This window comes from Micromys minutus (assembly GCF_963924665.1).
Source record: "Micromys minutus genome assembly, chromosome: 11".
Taxonomy (NCBI): domain Eukaryota; kingdom Metazoa; phylum Chordata; class Mammalia; order Rodentia; family Muridae; genus Micromys; species Micromys minutus.
This window is the reverse complement of record NC_137980.1, coordinates 38,361,746-38,384,420: the sequence shown is the minus strand read 5'-3', so window position 1 is coordinate 38,384,420 and position 22,675 is coordinate 38,361,746. Positions and strand designations below refer to the sequence as shown.

General features: G+C 44.9%; 1 protein-coding gene across 2 annotated transcripts in view; it reads right to left on the bottom strand.

The window, feature by feature from the left end:
• The window catches only part of BCAS1 (brain enriched myelin associated protein 1), a gene marked incomplete at its 5' end in the record, with an annotated part of 68,316 nt that overhangs the window by 7,200 nt on the left and 38,441 nt on the right, over positions 1-22,675 (bottom strand). For both annotated transcript variants that reach the window (XM_080925706.1, XM_080925707.1), the window contains 3 exons: positions 3,452-3,517; positions 11,762-11,923; positions 15,478-15,519. In XM_080925706.1, coding sequence (XP_080781832.1) covers positions 3,452-3,517; positions 11,762-11,923; positions 15,478-15,519 — 270 coding nt within the window. The remainder of the gene's footprint in view (positions 1-3,451; positions 3,518-11,761; positions 11,924-15,477; positions 15,520-22,675) is intronic.

Sequence of the window (22,675 nt, the reverse complement as noted above, 5' to 3'; positions counted from 1 at the left end):
TTATTCTGATTTTGTTTTTCCGAGACAGGGTTTCTACGTAGCTCTGGCTGTCCTGAAACGTGCTCAGTAAACCAGGCTGGCCTTGAATCACAGAGATCCTCCTGCCTCTGCCTCCTGGGTGCTGAGATTAAAGGCCTGGGCCACCACGGCCCAGATGTTATTCTAATTTAGGCAAGTGCTCTCCTGCTAAGCCACCCCATCCGTTCATTCCTTTGCAACATTCGAAGTTTGAAAGCCGGGCATTGATTGCTAAGTTTCCCAGGGTGTCCTGGAACTCTCTCCCTACCTCAGCCTGGTCCTGAACTTTCAAATCATCCTGCTCCTCAAGTCTGTGTCACCAAGCCTGGCTTAATCTGAATTATTCACTTGAGCACAAGAATGGCTTTGTTATGAAATACGGAAGCCTTGACGGTTTTACCTTGAACCTGAGTCTTTCTCAAAATTTACTAGACATATTAACATGCAAACCAGCTAAGCAGGAAGTGGAAGAACATGGTTACTGGCACGTCTCATGTTATCTGGACTCTGGAGATCACCTGAGGCTAGGGGTGCTCAGGTTTCTGCAAACACTCACGAGAGGACAAACCTACTTCCCTTCTCCCTTTAAAAACGAAACAAATCCTCTGTCATCTCCTGATGAGGACATGCCACTTCTTAAGGCAAGGTCTAAGGCGCTGGGAGATGGAGTTCTCAAACAAGACTTTCCAGCCGCCAGATTAACAGGAGGAGGTTTCCCCGCTCACTCGGCCATGAACCACTAAAATTATTGGTATGGCTGTACCTCTACAGAGTCTAGGTGAACTGGACAGTCAACTAGATTTATCCTTTAAACAAGTGTGTGTGTGTGTGTGTGCACACTTGCATGCAGTATATATAGTGTATATGTGGTATGTATGTGTGTATGTATGTGTATGCTGTATGTGTAGTGGTGTGTGCATGTGTCTTATGTATGTGTATGTGTGTGTGCAGTATATCTAGTGTATCTGTGTGTGTGTGGTATGTATGTGTAGCTTGTGTGTGCAGTATGTGTGGCATGTGTATATGTGCAGTATGTATAGTGTGTGTACATATATGTGTGTACATATGTGTGCAGTATGTATAGTGTGTATGTATGTGTGTGTAGTATGTGTGTAGTATGTGTAGTGTGTGCAGTATGTGTAGTGTGTGTATATATATGTGTGTACATATATGTGCAGTATGTATAGTGTGTATGTATGTGTGTGTAGTATGTGTGTGTAATATGTTATGTGTGTGCAGTATGTATAGTATGTGTGTGCATGTGTTTGAAATATGTATAGTATATGTGTGCATGTGTGTGCAGTATGTATAGCATCTGTTTATGTATGTGCAGTATGTATAGTGCATGTGTGTGCGTGTGCAGTATGTGTGTTTATGTGTGTGCAATATGTTTAGTGTATGTGTGCGTGTGTGTGCAGTATGTGTGTTTATGTGTTGCAGTATGTATAGTGTATGTGTGTGCGTGTGTGTGTGGAGGTCACAGGACACCTTTTAGAGTCAGTTTTCTCCTTCTACCTTGTTGGGACAGGTCCCTCTTGCGTTGGAGATCTTTGCTTGTTTTTGCTTCTGTGCTGTGTCCCCCAGGCTAGCTGGCCCGTGAACTTCCAGGTAAAATGTCTTTACTTCCCACTTTTCCATAGGAGACCTGGGATTACAGACATGTACCACTATACCAGCTTTTTGTATGATCTGGGAGTTAAACTTGGGTTGGCAGGTTGTCATGACAAGAATTTACCCACAACGCGATCTCACTGGCCTGTATTTTTCTTTTGGTATAAAGTAAATTTACTGTGTTTCCAAGGTGAACCTTTGAAGGCTTGGGCTCCAAAGAGCCCACTATTGTATAGATTTAGGGCTTCAATATAGGTCTAAAAAGAAAAGAAATGGAAAACATCACATTCTCTAATATTATATTTATAATACATGAAATCATGTAGTTTTCTAGTTATTAGCAGAAGTAGAAATGTAGTCTGTGTTCTGAATTATGCTGTAGATTCATGTGATCTGAGCACAACGTTAGGATGGTGACCAACAGCTTAACAATAGTGACAAGGCGCACCTGCAGTTGGCTGAATCATTCAACTCCAATTCATCCCTTGAAAACGAATCCCTTTCGTGGTTAAGTTTGGAATAAAATAATAATTCATGATCAATGGGGTCATACAGAGAGGGAGCAGATTCCAAAGACTTAGTGTCATTATAGGAAGAGACACCAGGGGGCACTCTTCTCCCCTCGTTCCTCCCGTTTCCCCTGCAAGGTGGTAAGGCAGCCATTTGCGTACAAGGGAGAGAACCTTCGGTAGGGACTAAACCACGCCCACACTTCGATTTTAGCTTTTCCAGCCAACAGAAACGTGAAACAGAAATTCCTGTGACTTGAGTCACTCACTGAGCAGTGTTTTGCTATGGCAGCTCACACTGGTATTAAGTTATTTATTGAGCCTCCACGCCAGAAATGCTCTTAGTGCTTTTTCAGAACTGATTCATCTAGGCAGACGCTCCATCCACTCTGCGTCCCTACATCCTCCTAAGTGAGGGTCCCGAGACACTGGGAGATCGGTAATCTTTCAAAAGAACTATAGCAAAACCCCCACAAAAACAAGCAAACAAACACCCTTAAAAACACAGGATCAGACCCAGGCCCTTTGTATCTAAAATACAGGATTTTAAGCATGTCTTTGTATTATTAAAGTTAACACACGAGTTCTAACATTTTCTATAGAAGTATCTATTTAAATTAAAAGGAGTGCCAGATTACAAAATAGGAGGTTAGTAATGATGCTGAACAGCTAATTTTCCTCCCTCTGCGTCTCAAGTGAGGGGATCGCAGGCGTGTGCTACCATGCCTGGTTCTCTGCAGTGCTGGGATGGAGCCCAGGGCTTTGCATGTGTGAAGCTCATAGGCTAAGAGAGCTGCAAGCCACACCCTGCCCATTAGTCCCATTTAAAAAGGAACCTGCACAGATGTCAAGCGTTCTGTTCGTTAATAATAAAGAAGGTAAGGGAACGGCATTGTTGATCTAAGCATTGTTGATCTAATATTCTTCTCTGCGCCAGGCGCCACAGAAGCCCAGAGAAGAGCAGGAGCACCAGCTTGCTCTACAACGTTCCAGACAGGGTGAGAAGAATCAGGAGAGACGGAAGAATGTTACAGTATCCCGAAGTGAGCCAACACTAAGATGGGGATGACCGAAGGGCACAGGCGCTCTTTGAAGAGGTGACATTTTCTGCTAAAACTCGAAGGCTGGGAAGAAACTTTCTGTCTGGAGAGAGAAGCGCCGAGGCCTCACCCATGCCATGTCTGCAGAGCCCAACACTGCTGGGTACACAGTGGGTGCTTAACCAGGCAGTGTTTCACAAGTGGCCGAGAAGTGCATTGAGAACCCGGAGGCAAGGCTGAACCCGCCGGCAGGCTGAGTTCACAATCACTTACGTGGCAGCTGGAGTCTTTCCCGTTACTGTCTTCCGAGCGGGTGATCCCTTCGCTCCCTCTCACTGACTACAACAACAAACAGACAGTATCACAAGTCACCGCGGCACAGCGACGACTTCTTCCCAAACCGACCGCGACCCCCTCGTTTACCCGTGATATTTAGGATCAAGATTTGAGAAGAGCAACTGGAAAGCGGTCACTCAGAGAGCTCTGGCGGTTTGTGTCATCAGGGTCTGATGAATTCGAGTTTCAGCTTCCCAAAGGAACAGCAAACAAACAAATCGACGAAATAAAAATTATATATGGGGTAAGGAGACGTTTGTTCCTGTTTTCCCGGGAAAGGACTATGAGATAACCTAGACTAAATGAGATCCTCTTTCAGAAGGAGGAGAAAAAAGTAACAATGGAAGGAGGAGTGGTTAGAGATATGAATGAATGAATGAATGAATGAGTGAGTGAGTGAATGAACTGGCCATTGGAGCCACTGGCTACTAATTCTTTTTGCTATAGTCAGTGGAGGAGAGCTGGGAGTTAGAGACAGTGGCTTCCTCAACAGGGCGACAACTCAGTGGAATCTGCATCTTTGATTCCTTCAACCAAGGTGAGCTGAGCTACTGGTTCCAAATGTGTGATCACAGGCCCAGAGGTACCAGACTCACCTGGGGATTTGTTAGCGAGATGCAAATTCTTCCTTCATACCTGCTTAGATCCAGATTCACAGAATCAGAAACTCTGGGCCTGGGGCTCAGACACCTGTGTTTATCAAGCCCCTTGGGAGGCTCTGAGCAATGCTCTAACTGGCCACAGTCAGACTCAGACTCACCCTGGGACCATGTGACTTTAAGTGTGCGTGGCGTGATCAAACTCCCACGTGACGTGAGGATGAACGCTCATTGGTTACCACCGTCTCCTCTCTGGCTGCGCAGAAAGGGAGGAGGGACTCCCAAATGCACCTATCAACTGGGATGATCTCTTAGCAGACAGCATACGCACTCAGCGTGCACAGCTAAGAACACTTGATCTGGAGATTGTGAGAGGTGGGCCGGGAGCTGGCCGGGTGGTTAAAGCACCTTCCATGCAAGCAGGGGGCATGAGGCCAGAGCTCAGACCCCAGGAAGCTGAGTGGGTATGACAGCCATTTGTGATCCCAGTGCACGGAGGGAGTCAGGATTCCTGGAGATCAGATTACATAGGCTAGTTGCTTCGGGAAGACTCTCGACACCATCCTCGGGCACACGTGTGTACATACATGTGCATGCACACACCACTCAGTCAACTATCGATGACTGAACATTTACTCGAAATCAGATGATTTGAATTGAATAAATAAATTGAATAGATTTGAATAAATAAAGCAAACTAATGCGGGCTTGGAGGAGACAGAGGCTGATGAGTCTCAAGTACAGATGTCCGTGGGACACGCCCACTCAAAGGTGGAAACTGCTTTTCAGTATGACTTGGGGTTGCTCTCGGAACAACAGAAGCACCGAGTAGGACCATCAACACTTTGGACAGACTGTGGGGATGGTAGCATCTTTCCCTAACCCTAAAGCCACCTCCCCAGTGAACCCCAAGTACAGATCACAGTCTCGGTGTCTCCTGTACCATGGTGGTGGCTTTGAATAAGAGCGGAGTCTACAGTTCATATAGTTGAATGCTTAGTCCTAGGGAGAAAACTGTTGGAGAAAGGCAGGAAGGATTAGGAGGTGTGGCCTTATTGGAGGAAGTGTGCCAATGGGAATGGGCTTTGAGGTTTCAAAAGCACAAGCCAGACCCAGTCTGTCTGTCTGTCTGTCTGTCGCTTCCCTTTATAAGAGTTTCCTTGGTTACTGTATCTCTTCACAGCAATTGGAACACGAAGACAATCACCATTCCTGGCTTCCATGGAATCCCTTAGAGTGGGATTCACCAAGCTTTCTGAGTAAAGACCAGTATGTCCCCTACATGGGACTGAGATCCTCGGGCATGGAGAGCCGCTCTTCCAAGAGGCTTGATTCCAAGAGGATTCATTCCCAGAATGCTGAGCAGAGGGAATTGACTCCTTTGGTTGTTGCTGCCAGCCCTCTTATCTGCTACGGTCTGTCTGAACGATGCCTGCCTCTGCTTTGCCACTGTGTGTTCGTATCTCTCTGGAAGTATAAGCCCGGTTAGACTCTCTTTTATCAGTCGAGTTGGTCACGGTGTTTCATCACAGCAACAGAAAAGCAACCAACACATGTATGAGCAGAATAGCTTTTTAAGCCAAAACAGGCTGCAGTCCAGCTGATGCAGGAATGGCTGGCTATGAATGAAAAGTCCAAGAATCCAGGAATCACTGTGTCCCCATTTCTAGATTGTAGTTTATTTCAGACGTAGTCAACTTGACAACCAACAATAGCCGTCACAGTGGAGCTCTGTGAGTTCAAGGCTAGCCTGATCTACATACTGAGTTCCAGGTCTACATGGGGATACCTCATAAAATAAATAAATAAAAGAAAAAGTAGGGTGATCCATCTATCTGTCTATCTATCATCTATCTATCTATCTATCTATCTATCTATCTATCTATCTATCTATCTATCTAACTATCTATCTAAAGACAGGGTCTCATATAGCCCAGGCTAGCCTCAGGCTTAATACGTATCCAAGGATGTCCTTGTACTTGTGATCCTCCTGCGTCCAAGTTCTGAATGCTGGGATTATGGATGTAGGCCTCCACTCTCAGTTTGTAGTTGAGATTTTCATTCTGTGAGAGGCAACAAAGTTTCCTAACTCAACCTCATTTACTCAGATACAAGGAAATGATTCTCCCGGGTCCACAGAGGTTAAGCATCTCATTTTTCTACTTCACTAAGACGTTTGTTTGGAATAGAATTAGGTAGTCATCTAAATGATCTGTCTGAAGCAATGTTCATTGTAAGTGCAAATACATTCAAGACTGCTATATCTAAGCTTAACATAGAGGACAAGAATTAACTTTGCTCTTTTTGCCTGTGATTTTAAAACCAGTAGCCCGAGGTATAAAAGAAGCTGCAGAACAAAGCTCAGCATCACAGAACCTGCACAAACCCCTAGAAACCAGCAACCTCGAAGGAAGCAGCAGTGGTACCCGAGTCAAAGGCAGCTATAGAAATGACAAAAACGGAATAATAGGAAATAGGACTTGAAATTCTGAGTTTGCTCTGGGCTTTGGGCGAATTGCTCAAACCCTCTCTGGTCCTGAAGCTCACTTGGGAGAGTTGTTTCTTATAGCTGGGCCTAGTGTGGCTTTAAAAACCATTTACTAGGAGCCAATCTGCTTCTTAAGTGTTCCTGACCACCAAGTGATCTCTTTGTCACCCCCTTACTCATATTTTAACACCTAAAGGCAATTTTGAGAACTGGAATTTTGGCCCGAAGACTTCTGTGTTTTGCATAATTGCCATTTTCAAACCACCTCCATTTCCCCTGCAGATACTAATGTTTGAAGTTTTATTGTCCTGTAAGATTGCATGTGCTTAACAGCAAAGCATGCGTCTTGCTGTCTCCTCATTAGGGACTTTAGGTGGCCGACTATTAAACCTCAAAGTCTTTCCCTCAGCTTGAGGATGTCACACCGATCAAGATTTTCTTATAAGGCTAGTGGTCCAGAGAGATGGAATAATGTGGGTAAAGCTAGTGGGAAAGAATTTGGGCTTTCCAGAAGCAGGCTGTCCTTAAGCTGGGAGATTATAAATCAGAAATCTACATGTTTCATCTCCACGTCTGGTTTTGACTCTGCCTACCTGGATGTTATGTATAACCCTCTGCCTGATCACGCCATAAAAATATTCTAGCATTTCAAACACTTTCTTGACATTCAGCCGACTAGTGTGTATAAGAGCCTGTTTCTCTTCACTGTCGGGTTGATCTCAGAAGTGATTCCTTGCGATTATTTTTGAGTTCCCGTAGGAGCCTGTGGCGCTTTGGTGGTTTAGTCCAACCATCTGTGTAGAATGTAATGTGAGGATTTATATTACTCTATTTTCTTTTACCTGAAATGCAGTTATACAAGAAATGAAGGTCTTCCACTTTGTAAGAGGTTGGTTTATGGAAAGAAAATGCTTTCTAAAGAAGTCAACTAGGTGGGGCTGGAGAGATGGCTCAGTGGTTAAGAGCACTGACTGCTCTTCCAGAGGTCCTGAGTTCAATTCCCAGCAACCACATGGTGGCTCACGACCATGTGTAATGGGATCTGATGCCCTCTTCTAGTGTGTCTGAAGACAGCGACAGTGTACTCACATACATAAAATAAATAAATGATTCTTGAAAAGAAGTGAGCCATCCACGTGGGGCACAGAGGTTGACATATATAACCCAGCACTTGGCAGGGTGAGACAAGAGGATTGCTAGGAGCTTGAGGCCAGATTGGGGCTCACAGTGAGCTTCAATCATTAGAGTGAACCCTGTCCTAAATGACAAAAACAACCAAACCAACCAAACAAACAAAGAAGAAAAAAAAAAAAAAAAAAAAAAAAAAAAAAGAGGAGAAAAAGCAAAGCCACAAGTGGAAATTAAAAAAGTATTCAAAGAAGACTTTGCCACAGATCACTGAGATGTATCATCAGAGAGCCGGAGAAGTGAGACAGAGGCTAAATGGATATCCCTCTGGCTAGCGAAGAAGCTAGACAGGCCAACTCTCCCCCTAGTGAAGAGGCTAGACAGTCAATTCTCTGATTAGTGAACTTTGATACACACCAAAGGTTTTGCTATTGGGTTCTCTATTAAGTAAATTATATAATTTTCTAATTATGTTAAAATAAGTTTGAAGCATTCAGCTATTTGGCCTTAGTTGCCCAAACCCTTAGTGGTAGGTTACACATTCATTTTCAACGCCTTAGGGCAATGCCTTGATGCCATGTGTGTATCTAAAGATTTTAAAGCAATCTTGAGGCCGTGAGTACAATGAAAAAATGTGTCCAGAAAGTAATGGCTGGACCCACCTTCCTGGGATCTCCCCAGTGGGAACATTAATACACAAACATAAAACTAAAAATGAATGTAGAGGCTGGGGCATAGCTCATTGGGTAGAGGTGCCTGCCACCAAGTTTGACAACTTGAGTTTGATTCCTAGGACCCACATGGCAGAGGGGACTCCTACAAGTCACCCCCTGACCTCTACAAGCACGCACCATCCCCAAACACAAAATAAATAGAGATGTAAACAGATTTTTAAAGTGTGTGTACATCCTTCATGCAGGCAAGGTCTCAAGTGAGATATCGAAGCCTGCTCATTGACTGTGAGCAGAATGAACAATGAATGTCATTTTTTTTTCCTCTCCCCTTCACTGGGTTTTGTTCCCCAAGGGAATGACTGTTAACTGCCTCCTCTCTTGAGCTTGGGCCCACCAGAGAACACTTAGGGACTCTTTGTTGAACAGCGAATCAATCAAATGGAAAAGCTGGACTTAACAATCATCATCAGCGGAGTAATGGTTACTCTGAGCCGGCCAAATCCATCCACTGTAAGTCGGAAGCTCTTGAACCAGTGAGGCGCACTGGCTCAGGGGTGTAAACCCCATACCCTCAGGGACAGGAGGAAACTTGGGGTGACAGTGGGGATGTTGTTAAAGCTAAAATAGCCTCGCCTCCTGAATGTGTCAGAATGCATCACAATGCTGACAGCGTGCTCCACAGAAAACAAAACGGGAAGACAATCATTAGGACATCAGGGTTTTTTTGGGGTGTTGGGGATAAAACAATCATTGAAGCTTTGGACTGTGTTGGAACAAAAAGAATAGTTCAGGTTTTCTGGTGACAAGAGCAATGAGCACCCTGGTCACTAAGGGTCACTTGGGAGGGTGAGCCTAGCCTGCCCATCCTTGGAGGAAAACTTCCAAAGACCTCCTCTGCCCTTGCAATTTTTACGAACCATTCAGATGACCTGGTTCTCACTGTGGGAAAGATGTCCCACCTGGTAGAGGGATAAAATCACACAGTAAAGAACGTCCCCCAGGTTAAGGCTTTGCTGGAGACGGACTCTGGGTTTCGGTTTGTGCTTGGTTTGGAGTTTCTTGGTTTTTTTTCTCTCCCTTTTCTATGAAGCTAGACACACTGGCAACTCGGAAGAGGTGTTAATTCTATTTGCTGATACTTCGGTGTTTCCTTACTCTATACAGAAACAAGAAAGCTGACCGCCTTTCGTGTTGTGATGAAGAATTTGGGAGTCCCATTTGCCATTTAGATCAGTCACTGGAAATAGGTCAAATGTGTTTACTGGTGTCATAAAATAACAAGTGCAAATGTCTTAGTGCTTTAAAAAGTCTGTCTGTCTGTCTGTCTCTGTGTGTTAGGAGCAGGCTGTCAAATATGATGGCACTCATTTGGGAGTCAGTTCTTGTGTTGTCTCTGCCGCAGCTGCAGGGGCCTCCAGGCCAAGTGGCCTGTGAACTCTTAAATTCTGTCTCCACTTCTTGTCACCCCGTAGGAGGGCTGGGATGACAGATGGGACGACAGATGCTTGCCACCGCAGCAGTATTTCAAACAAGGTCTGGGGCTCGAACCCAGATCATCAGGCTTGCGCAGGTGTGCATGTATGCTCACATGCGCACTGGTGCTTGGGTGCCACAGCATTGTGCAGGAAATCAAAGGACAATGCCAATGCCATGGCTCTTTGTCTGTTGTGTGAGTTTGGGAGATCAAGCTCAGGTTGTCAGGCTTGATAGCCTTTGTCTGCAGAGCCATCGCGCTGGCCTCAAACACTAGAGCAAACAGACAACAAGAGAGTTGGGATCAGCTTCGGCGTGCCCACTGCTTCTACAACCTCCCTGCAAACAAGGAGCCCCCAAGAGAAGAATAGGGCTCGGGCTAACACCTGCTAATACATCTTAGTTCCAGCTGCAAGGGCTCATGGTCTCAGCTGCAAGGGTTCACGGTCCCAGCTGCAAGGGCTCACGGTCCCAGCTGCAAGGGCTCACGGTCCCAGCTGTAAGGGCTCATGGTCCCAGCTGCAAGGGCTCACGGTCCCAGCTGCAAGGGCTCAAGGTCCCAGCTGCAAGGGCTCACGGTCCCATCTGCAAGGGCTCACGGTCTCAGCTGCAAGGGCTCTGCTGCCCTTTTCTTTATCTGCGCGCTGATTAGACCCCTGAATACGAAAATAGAGGTGCTCAACGGATGGTGGGGCAGATGGTGGAGGACTTGCTCTTCGTTAACAGAGAATTATGCAACGGCCTTTTTTTTTTTTTTTTTTTTTTTTTTTTTTTTTTGGCTCGGGCTTTGCTGCTGTCGCCCAGTAACTTTAGTTTTCTTGTGCTTGGAAGTTGCTGGAAATTCAAAGTCTTGGGAGCCCAGAGGTGTTTGCCCACATTCTTTCATTCCACAGAGATTTAAGAGCATGGCAAACTCGCCAAGCAAGCTATGCAGCCAGACACATCCCTGTAAGAATATCTATCAGGCAGCATTATTGCGTTCCAATGACCTAGGTCATTCATATGTCGCCTTCAGGACTTCTGTACTTCGGTCATGGCTTTGGCCTTTTGGTTTTGTTTTTCGGACTGAGTTTCACTGTGTAGCACAGTGTAGATTTGACCTAGGAATCCATTCCAGCTTCTTAAGTGCTAGGATTACAGGTGTAATCTAATATGCCTGGCTGTAAATTATACTGTTTAATATTTAATCCAGAAAATGCCTTATCTTGTTTTTAAGGGCTTGTTTTCACTTATTTATATATTCTTAATTTGTTTTTTATTTTTAAAATGTGTGTGTGTGTGTGTGTGTGTGCGAGCGCGTGCGTGCTTGCTTGCTTGTATGTTTTCCATGTGTGTGCAGTGTCCTAAGAGGATAGAAGAAGGCTTTGGATCCCTTGGAACTGGGGATACAGAATATTATGAGCCACTTGATACAGGCACTGGGGACAGAATCCTGGTCCTCTGCAAGAGCAGCGTATGCTCTTAAGCACTGAGCCATCTCTCCAGCCCCACTGCCTTTATATATCCTTATGTGCTTTATGTAAGCAATTCATCCGAGTAAGAGGAAAGCTCACTTCATTACCACAACGAGGAAGCAGAATCATTATCAACAACTGAAGCAAACATCAGATAGAGTGCAAAGCCAGTAATGAAATTAACTTCTGGGTGTTGTCAAAACTTACAACCGAAGTTTCTTAATTTACTAGAAAGGGAATCATCAGAGGTAAGGAATGTTAGCAAGAAGCAGACCTTGGGGTGGGATGGGAAGGGTGAATGAAATTTTCTCACAAGCCCACCCATAGTCCCTATGCCTCACCACAGTGAGGCTCACTCACGGGTAGGACCGCCCCCTACTCTCAGAAGATGGGCAGGCGTGTCCACTCTGCAGGGACCCGAAGTGGCTTACCATTTGTCTGAGAAACGCCATCAGAGGGGTCCTCCGGGGTTTGCTTTCTTCTTTGACATCTGTGGGTTGAGGCTGGGTCTCTTCTTCATTGAGATCCACAGTTTGTAAGGTGGATTCTACTTCCTCAAACTTTACAGTCTCTACCGGCGACTCACACACCGCCTAGATTATTTTGCCAGGTAATAAGAAAGTAAAACAAACCAAACCAACCCCACATGCGCACCCAAATTCTCCCCCTGAAGCATGTTTTATAAAGGAGTCTTGGTTGTGTTATCTGCAGAATGGCTGTGGATTTGAACCTGTGACTGATTTCTATGAAGGCAAGTCTTCAAGAGGCAATAATCGGGATGTAAATAAATGAGCTCACAGATATATGATTGTAGATCACCGGACAGACAGATGGACAGACAGACAGGAATGGAGTTGGCAAATTCCTTCCCTGTGGAGGCACAGGCATAGACAGGAGTCTCTTCCACCCTTCTGTTCTAGTAAGGCTCTCCTCGGTCCGCCTCAGAGTAATTACATCCAGCCTGTGCAGAGGTCCTGTGGTGGTATGAATGAGAACAGCCCGTATAGGCTCCCACGTTTGAATGCTTGGCTCCTAGTTGGTGGAACTGTTAAGAATGATTAGGAAGTGTGGCCTTGTTGGTGGAGGTGTGTTCCTGGGGTGGGCTTTGAGGTACCACATTCCGATTAGCTCTGTCTCCTGCTGTGGCTCAGATGTGCGTTCTTGGCTACCGCCTGACCACCATGCTGCTTACCCGCTGCCATGCCTCTCGCCGTGATGGCTGAGGACTGATCCATTAAAACTGTCAGCAAGCCCCCAAGTCAACGCTTTCTTTTACACATTGCCTTGGTCATGGTGTCTCGGCACAGCAATAGAACGGGGACTAAGAAGGATCACGCATGATCAGGCAACACGTGTTACGTTCTTAGGTTTGGAACAGGCACCGCAAACACTCAGCTACTGCTGGTTGTTACTTGTGTTAGCATTAAACCTGTCTACTCCATGACCATATATGACCCAGAGCACCCAGTGTACTACTTACATACGACCTTGGGACAAAGCTACAAAGGTAATGTTATCCTCATCTTATGGACAGTTGGCTAACTTGGCAAAGTAACACCAGAGGGTAGCAGCCACTTTGAGGGATGGGGGGGAAGGGAGGTCCTGCTGGCCAGTGAAACAGAACGCCCGACAGAAAAATGTTCTCGCGTGCATCTGAGGTTCTGCCATCCTGTAAGAACTTGGACGCTCTGCAGCCTTTGTCTCTGCTGTCCTTGTGGGAGGGTAGGAGATGGCTCTCGAGTACATAAGAACAGACTTTGACCTCTTGGGCTTGGATTTAGACATCTTCTGTCTTTGGAACATGTTGAGCCTTTATGTACAAGAACCTAGAGGGGGAATCCTGAGAACACATTCTGTAGCACGGATGTGGCCCACCTAGCAAAGCATCCAGAGCCAAGGCATAAAGGGACATGTGGCTGAGTTCTAATGACATTTGTCAACACTGGCATTTGAATTTATGTGATTTCTACCTGTCCTGAAATTATTTTTCTTTCATTCCCCCTACCTCCAGCCACTTAAAAATATAGAAGAGCATTTTTAACTTGTGGGCCAGATTTTTTAAAAAGAGTGGTAGACTGGATCTGGTCTGAGAACTGTGATTTACTGATGCCTGAATTAGCATCTCATTTAATTCCCACCAGATCCACAAATGTGTTTGATCATTATCCCCATTTAACAGATGGTTAAATGATAAACTGAGGTTCAAGTGGAAATGTCTCCTGGTGATAATAATGCTTAGGTCATAACTGTTTAGCTTCATTCTCTCCACATGAGGGGCAGCTAGATGGTTAATATAGTTTTAAAATTAGAGCTGTATGGTATAGGGCTAAATGGGAGGGTGGAACAAGTTCAAAACATTTCCTCATTTTGTTAAAAATGGCTTGCTTTTCTTCACATGCCCATTTGACATTAGGAACGTATCAATTAATCCAGTCCTAGTCCATGTTAAGTGTATGGCACAAGGTGAAATGTGCTTGCCTGTTTCAGGTCAACTCCAGACTTTTACACCCGAGCTGCAGGGACTATGAGGCCCCTGGGATGGAAGAATACACTGATTTCTCCCCCAAAGCTTAGAGAACTCAGAATCTCCAAACTGACTGAAAGAAAAATAGATTTTCATGACTAAGGTCAGTGGGAGAGAAGGTTCTGGGTTCTTAGAAAATATCTAGTAGGGGGCTGGAGAGTTGGCTCAGTTTTGAAGAGCACTGATTGTTCTTCCAGAGGTCCTGAGTTCAAATCCCAGCAACCACATGGTGGCTCATAACCATCTGTAATGAGATTTGATGCTCTCTTCTGGTGTGTCTGAGGACAGCTACAGTGTGCTTCTATATAACAAATAGATATTTTTTAAAAACAAAATATCTAGTAAATTCACAAGAACTTTCTGGAATTGTAAGAGGCCCAGGCCTTGCTGACTCAAGAAATGAAAGAAGAAAGGAAAGATAGAGTCAACGAATGAACAAAAGAATGTATGAAGGGAAGGAAGGAACAATAAATAAAAAAACCAACAGATTGTCAGGATTTTTCTCCTAGTGAGGATCATAACGCATCTAGGAGAACAATGGGAACTGGGGAGGGGAACAGGAAGAGAGAGGAGGGCAGAGGAGTGTGGGGATGCTCATGTGAAAATGTCTTTATGTAATTTAATACCACGTGAAGTAAATGTATATAAACATATACACATACACATATATAATATACACATATGCCAGTGAAAATAAAAAGCACACAAAAGGAATCATACACAGCCATTCCAATGTTCACCCCTCTTGTGACTAACATGCAGGGGAAACATTGGCATTTCCAGCATCCATTTGGTTCCAGTAACTGAATGCTTGCGCACTGTTCATGGTCAGTGGACACAAGAAGAATCCAGCCACATTTTCCTTGGGTGAAGTGATCACATCCTGTTGTATCTTAAGAGCCTGTGAAGTCACTTATCCCAATCATAAAAATGTTCAAAGTTCATACTGCATGAAGCACTAAAAGCTTCTCTATATTGGGCCTGAAGCTACCGAGGCCTCATCAATTAGTTGCTCGGGACGACCTTTTCAAAGGTACATGCATGTGTGTGGAAAAGAGAGAGCTCACATAGTGCTACCTCTTCAGACATTTTGACTATTACATTAAAGGCCAGAAGTATCTGGCCATCAGTCTATCAGGTGCAAACCCCTGTGGTCAGCTATCTACCAGAGGCAACAGTCTGAATTATTGCTGTAGGACATTCTTTCCCATGCCTGAGGCAAATGACCAGAACTGAGCACCACCCAAAATTATTGAGAATCTGGATAACCATGGAAACAAAGATGAAGGAGCAATCGATGCAGGATGAAGCAGAAGATGGGACCCCATTCCTTACGGATGTGCAAAGCTGCTACTCTGCAGTAGACTCATTCAGCCCTAAAGGATGACAAGCTAGAAAAAGGAGAAAGTGTTGATTTTGCTCTTGCTTTTTTCCCTCTTATCATTAAGAATTATAAAAATTGATCCAGTCTTGGTTGCCCCCACCCTTTTGTTCCTGATCATAAAAAGGGATGAATGAGTCTACACAGGATGTACAAATTGGGGATCTCTGCACTGAGCACCCAATGGCCCAGCACACCAAAGATGACAGTGGAGTGATTTAAGATGGCACCCAGTCACTTACGTTCTCCTCTGCACCTGTGGAAAGGGAATCCTCCTTAACTGACTAGAGAAAGATAAAAACAAAAGCAAGAGTCATGATATTGCCAACACAAGTCAGGTAAAAGCAAAGGGCTATCTGGTCTACCAGTCCAGTAGAGCAGTTCTCAGATACTAAGTTGCCAATGTGGACCTTGTTCTAGCTAGAACTCAAAGGAGGCTTCCACAAAGGTGAATATTATAGCAAGATAATACCAGTTGTATATTTCAAAATGCAACAGAGAATAAATACAATGTCACAGGGAGGACATGCATGGAACAGGAATGTCACAGAAAACCAGATCCATAGAGTTGTGGCTGTGAGAAAGTACATATTTGCTTCACATCTTCAAGTAGCTAATAAAATCAGAGCAACAATATTAACTATATAATAATATATAACATTGGTTATTTTTATTGCCAAATATCATACGTTTCAGGCTAGCTTTGTACTCACTCTATAGTCAAAGATGACTTTGAACTTCTGATTCTCCTGCCTCCACTTTCCCAGGACTGTGATTTCAAGTGCATACTTCTCCATTCACTTATGTGGTGCTGGGGAGCAAATCCAGGGCTCCCTGCATGCTGGGCAAACATTCTACCAACTGAGCTACCTTCATAGACCAAGAGAAAAATATAGCCCCTCAAAACACAGCCACTGTTAGGGGAAACATAAACTTCTTAGAGTTCTATGAGAGAACTACAGAAATGGGGCAATTTATGGAGCAAGTAGGCTCTCCCACCCCATAAGAGGGTCCCAGACCTATTTGACCATAGTCAGAACAAAAGGCTGCTTCCTCCTTTAGCCTTCAGTCTGGCCCAACTCTGTCCTGTTCAAGTTCAATCTGGTTAGAATAGTCCATGAAAGACCAGGCCCTGGGGTTCCACACACACTCTAATTCAGACACTGTTTTAGCCTCTGGAGCCTCCTGGCCATCTGGAGTTCTGTCCTAAATAGAGGGGGCACCCTGATTCTTCCAAAGGTCAATGCTATCTACTGTCAGTTGGCTATGACCCTGGAGGTCATCTTGATATCTTTCCTTCAGTGGCTCTTAAACACTGGTATGTGGGGTGTTGGTGCTTTGGGAATTTTCAAATCACAATCATGTCTTCTTGGATTCTAGGTTAAAACCACTTAGAAAAGGGACTTTAATCTTGCTTAGTGACAGGGAGGAAATGAGAGAAGGGATATCTACACTAGTCCCTCAGTACCTTTCATATCTTATCTTAAAGCATCTCAGATGATACATATATGACCACCATTTGCAGTGTAAGAAACACACAGAGAAGCCAAGTCGCTTGCTGAGGTTAAACAGCAAGAGAGTAAGGATGCCACGCTGAAGGCCAAGCCCCTGTCCAGTGACTGTGAACGAGCTGTCTGCCTAGCTAGGATCATCGGCTTGGTCTATTTCTTTCTGCTCATCTTGTTTCCATACCGATGACATCCTGGGCACAGAAGAACACAACATTTCTGGAAGCCTCTGTCGATGAGGAAATGGTACCACAGTCTGAAGCTGTTTACAAGGAGTACTGCTTTCTTGGCGTGTGAGCTAGTTGGTGTTTGCCAACTTGACACAAACCTAGACTTCTGGGAAGAAGGGATTCTAACTGATAAAACAGCTCTAGAAACTTGGTGGGTGGGCATGTCTGTACAGTATTGTCTTGTTTAATGATCAACAAGATCACAAGTTTAGGTGGCCCCAGGTTTTATAAAAAAGCAGGCTGAGCAGGTGATGAGGAGCAAGTCAGGAAGCAGCATCTATCCGTGGCCTCTGCATCAGCTCTTGCATCCAGATTCCTGCCTTGTGTCCCAGCCCTGACTTCCCTCAGTGATGGAGTGTGACCTGAAGTAAACTCCTTCGTACCTTACTTTTGGTCATAGTGTTTTATCACACCAACAGAAAAGTAACCAAGACAGAGCCAACTCCTCTCTCTAGGCTAGTGGGAAACTTTTACACATAGAGAAAGACTCAAAGGATACTTTTAAAAGCCAGGCTTCCTTGATCCCAACCCACAGTAGCTTCAGGAGTCAATATACTGTTTATGTTGGGTCAAGGAAACAACCCCTCTGTTTTAAGAGTAGAGGGTACAGGGTTTCAACTCTCACTCTCACCCTAGCTCTCTCCAGTGAGGCCTAAAGTTCCTAGCTTGTCAGTTTCAGAAGACACTGTGGGCTTGGCATAGGTGACAGAGAGGGATGGGGTGCTCATTCTGAACACCTATGCTCCCTTGGTCTTCACTGTGGCTTTAGATTTCCAGACCCTTCTGCCTGTTTTGGGGTTATAGAGTCGTGGTTCAGTTGGTAGTATGCTTTCTTGGCATCTACAGAGCCTTGGTTTCCATAACCAGCACTTCATGAACCTGGCATGGTAACACAATGACTGTAATTGTGGGGTGGGGAGGATTGAAGGATAAGATTAGCTTTCTAGTGGTTTGTGACCAATCTGAGATTGCTGTGTTACACCTATAAAAGTCCTACTACTCTTATTCGAGTGTGTCTCAATGTGTGGTACAGCATGCATTTGGAGGTCAGAGACCAACTTGCAGAGGTTCTCTCATCAAAATGGGTCCCAGGGATCGAACTTAGGTCACCAGGCTTGGCAGTAAGCACCTTCACCCACTGAGTGACCTCATCAGCCCTCACAGTCCTTGTTTTGAGAACTAGCCCAACTGAGCGTCCCTCATACTTGAATAATTTTGACAGCATCTTTGAGTTCAATACTGTCCCACACCACTTGAATTTATATTTTTTCCCTTTACATTGGCTGTAGTTTTGATTACATCTCTTCAGTCAATGTGGTCTCAGCGTTTCCGCTGTGTCAACAGCAGCACATATACATGAAGCAAATGGAGAAGACAAAGCTCCCAGCATCTGATCATATCTGCTTAAAGGGATATAGCCACACGGCTGGCTGGTGTGGTCTTCAGAAGCGTACTCCTAAGTTCCGTCAACCCCAGAACTAAGAATGTCGTGAAATCGCATCTGAGACCATGCTCCACACTGCTGTGGACTGGTACTTCCTCCAGTATACATCAGAATTGTGTTGATTTGTGACTTTGTTGTTGTTGTTGTTGTTCTTTGAAGGTGAAAACTTCATGAAACTGTTGCTACTGGGTTGTGGTATTTCAGAGAACCTAAATCTGTCCCTGGACCATGGTCACTAACAGCCCAAGGGTTATAAATTCTTGCTCCCTTTGAGGTAAGAGCTGTGCCATCAGCAGCTTAGTTCAGAGCCTGCCTCAAACTAGCAAAATGGGGTGGGGGTGGAGGTGGGGGGCGGAGATATAGTTCAGTGGTAGAGAAACGTGCCAAGTTTCCATCATATATACATACATACACACACACATATGGAAAAATAAGAAAGCCTTGTTTTGTGCAATGTTAAGGTGTGTGTGTGTGTGTGTGTGTGTGTGTGTGTGTCTGTGTCTGTGTGTGTGTGTGTGTGTGTGTGTTTAGGACTGTACCCAAGAACCACATCCAGTTAACGTAAAGATTCAGAAAGGCCAAGAGGCCAATTCCAGCCACCATTTTATACACCATGTAAGAGAAAATCAATTCAGAACCCAAGTCCTGAAAACTGTGGCCATAGAACCCAGAACAATTTAGGACACCTGTCTTAGCTTCCTGGACTCACAGACAGGACAAGTGGGGGTGGGTCATAATTTGTTTACATCCATCAGTTCAAGGAGATTGATATGACTCATTTGCATATGCAAGGTAATTAACACACTGATGAATCATTAATGGGCAGGGCCAAGTCTTCATCAAGACAACTTAGCTTTGCACACCTCTTGCCCTCTACATAACCCTAAACCGCACGTCAGGCCTGGAAGATGGAGCTGGGTGGGGGGTGTCACTGGGCTTCTATATTTGTTCCTCTTTCAAATGTGGCCCCATTAAATATGGCCACCTTTCACTATTGATCAAGGATGAGCAGCCTAGCTTTTAATAGTTATCAGGACTTAGGCTCTGACTGTAAGAACCCCAATTACAAGGAGTCACTGTAAACACTGCTTCGATTAGGCTCTGAAGGTGAAATGGGGTAGGCAGGGTATGATGTGGCTCTCATTCTCTGTAGTCAAGGGGCACACTGATTCTTGTAACAGGGAGCTCTAGGTCATACCAACCTCAGCCTGTTTTCTTGAGGTCTCTCCACCCTGTCCAGACGGCATTAATGACCTCGCCAAGCTGGTGAGTTTGGTGAGTGGGTTTTTACAAGGCAGCATTCTGACTGATAATTTACAATACAATCCTCTGACTGATAAACAAATAAAGACAGGACAGAATCCAGACTCCACAGGCTTCCCCGGAGGGAGCAGCCACGAGGTGTGGTTTCTGTTCTTCCACTGTGCTCAGATGAAGCAGATGCCGCCACAGAGCTCAGAATACACAGAATGTCTGCAGATGGAGAGCCAAACTGTGGTACCCACTCACACGAGGGAGCTGCCTGGCTCCTGTTCGCCACCACCTTTCTATGGCAGGGGTGGGCAGTGGCTCTGTTCTTCTCTGAAAGCACGCCATTGCCCAGGATGAGCCAAGTCTGGGCCATGTGCTTCATCAGTATTTGTCCCTGGTCCGGTTTCCCAGCTCAGAGCACAGGGGCACATGAGAGCCTTGGGCAACCCTCTGCCTCTCTTCTCTGTCCTTAGGAAAAGTCTATGGCTCAGAAACCGGAAGGACCAGATCACGGTTCTGTGACTTCCACAGAGACAGTTCTGTGAGGCACTGCAGAGGTAAGAAGGACAGAGTGGAGAGAGAGGCTCGCTTGGAAGGTAAGACACAAGCTGCCCAGATGGAAAATGGAACGAACAAGACAGAGGCTAGATCCCAGAGGCTTCATGTAGGCCTAGTGATTTAATGCCCCATTAAATCTGAACTTCAGATGGGCCAATAACGTGTGTGGCATGAATATGTTCCAAATAGTGCATGGAACACACTTAAATGTATACAAAAACTACTTCTTTTTCATTAATAAATCTTAATAACATGTGACTGTGTCTTTCAGATGTTCCACCTCTTCGTGATAGGGAATGTCTGGTATGAATCATTCAAACCTGAAAAACAGAATTGCCCCAACTTCCCCCACTAGACCCTGGCTCTTAATTGCCTAATTTAAAAAGTAGCCCAGCCTGTTAACAACAGTAAACACTCTCATTATAAAAGCTGGCAGAATTCCATGGAAGATTTAGACAGGGAGCTATAAGCCAGGCGAAATGCTCACATGGAGAAGAAAGGTGGACAGGAAGTCCCACCCTAGCCAAAGTATGACTGACAGCTGCTAGGAGACTGAGAGTCGCTTTTCTTTAAAAGAGCAGGCCCTGATAAGTTGGCCACCCTCCAATGGAAGGCCATGCATCTGAGAATAAATGGGCGGCACAAAATAGACTTGTAGGGTGAAGAAGCTTAAAAACTCGGTAGGTCGTACTGCTGGGTGGGAAGCGGGGTGCGTCAGGCGGCGGGGGGAATCTTGGGGGAGGATGAATATGATCTAACACATCACACTGTATTCTCAGAGATCGAATAAAAACATTAAAGACCGCATAAAGAGCAGCATAGCACGTGACTTATCCATGTCTGCTCATCCATCCATCCACAAGGGCTCTCTTGCTTAAAAGAATGTGTTTAACTCTTACAGTTTCTTTAGGACAGAAGTCCGTTTCGATCACAAGACAGCTGGTCTGTGCTCACAGATCTCGGATGAACCCTCCTTCCTCTAAGCCTGAATGTCTCATCTCAGCTCTAGTGAGTCTGGAAGCAGCTAGCCTTTTGCTGGGGCTTCCCTGCCTTGTGGGCCCGGGAGGGTGGAAAGGTCTGTCAGTGAGACAGCAGCCCAGATGGCTGGGACAGGGAAGGCATCCCGGAGATGTGTCAGACTTCCTGCAGGGACAGACTCCTGCCACACCTTCAGCAGCCCACAATGCTTTCTCTGATGAATCTGTCACTGACAGAGCACAGAGGGGTCCTGGTTCGTGTGTTCCTGTCCAGTGTGGGGCTCTCCACATGAACAGTCTGGGCCAGGACCGTTTTTTATGTAACTCGTTCCCTTTTCACTGGATTCCTTTCTAAACTCAGTGCACCTAGACTCACCTTGAGCAATAAACTGCTGTCAAAAATGATTTAAGTTTTTTTTATAGTGTGTGTGTGTGTGTGTGTGTGTGTGTGTGTGTGTCCACAGAAGCCAAAGGTGTCAGGTCCTTTGGAGCTGGAGTTCTAGGTAACTATGAACCTCTTAGTACGGGTGCCGGAATGAAATCCAGGTCCTCCACAAGAGCAGCACTTGCTCTGAACCATCAAATCATCTCTCTAGGTTGCAAACACCTGTGTTGATCTCAAGTTATTTTGAATATATGTATAATTTTTGTTTGTTTGTTTGCTCTGGTTTTGTTTTTAAAGATTTATTTATTTCATGTATACAAGTACACTGTCGCTGACTTCAGACACACCAGAAGAGGGCATCAGCTCTCATTACAGATGGCTGTGAGCCACCATATGGTTGCTGGGACTTGAACTCAGGACCTCTGGAAGAGCAGTCAGTGCTCTTAACCACTGAGCCATCTCTCCAACCCTTTGTTTTTTGTTTTTTGGTTTTTTTTTTCTTTTTTGAGAGTAGGTCTCTCTATTTAGTCCTGCTGTCCTGGAAGTCACTCCTTAGACCAGACTAGCCTCAAAATCTAAGAGATCCTCTTGCCTCTGCTTCCTGAGTGGTAGGGTTAAAGGCATGAATCATCATACCTAGCCGAATATGTGTATAACTATCATATGTACTTGTATATATGCTATATAGGTGATTAAACAGATGTATAAATACATATATGTGTCATTCATACATGAATATATAATCGTTCTTTAAATGTGAATATTCAAATATGGGTCACTGGAGTAATTTCCTGGGCCACCAAAATGGGTGTGTAAATCATTTAGAAATTATTTTCTACATTATACTAGTAATATAATAATTATATTTTTTATTCTAAATCAGTAGGTATAGACAGAAAAAGGATTAAAACAGTCAGTTGACATGTTCCAGCATATTCCCGAATGACTGGAATCAGTGTCCCGGGAAGCATCTAGAAGAAACACTTCCTACAAAAAAATAAATAAATAAACCAGGAAGTGGCTCAGGGGTGGGTCCCGCTGAATTCTCCACGAGATAGTGAAACCGGGGCAATGGTGACTGCCTCTG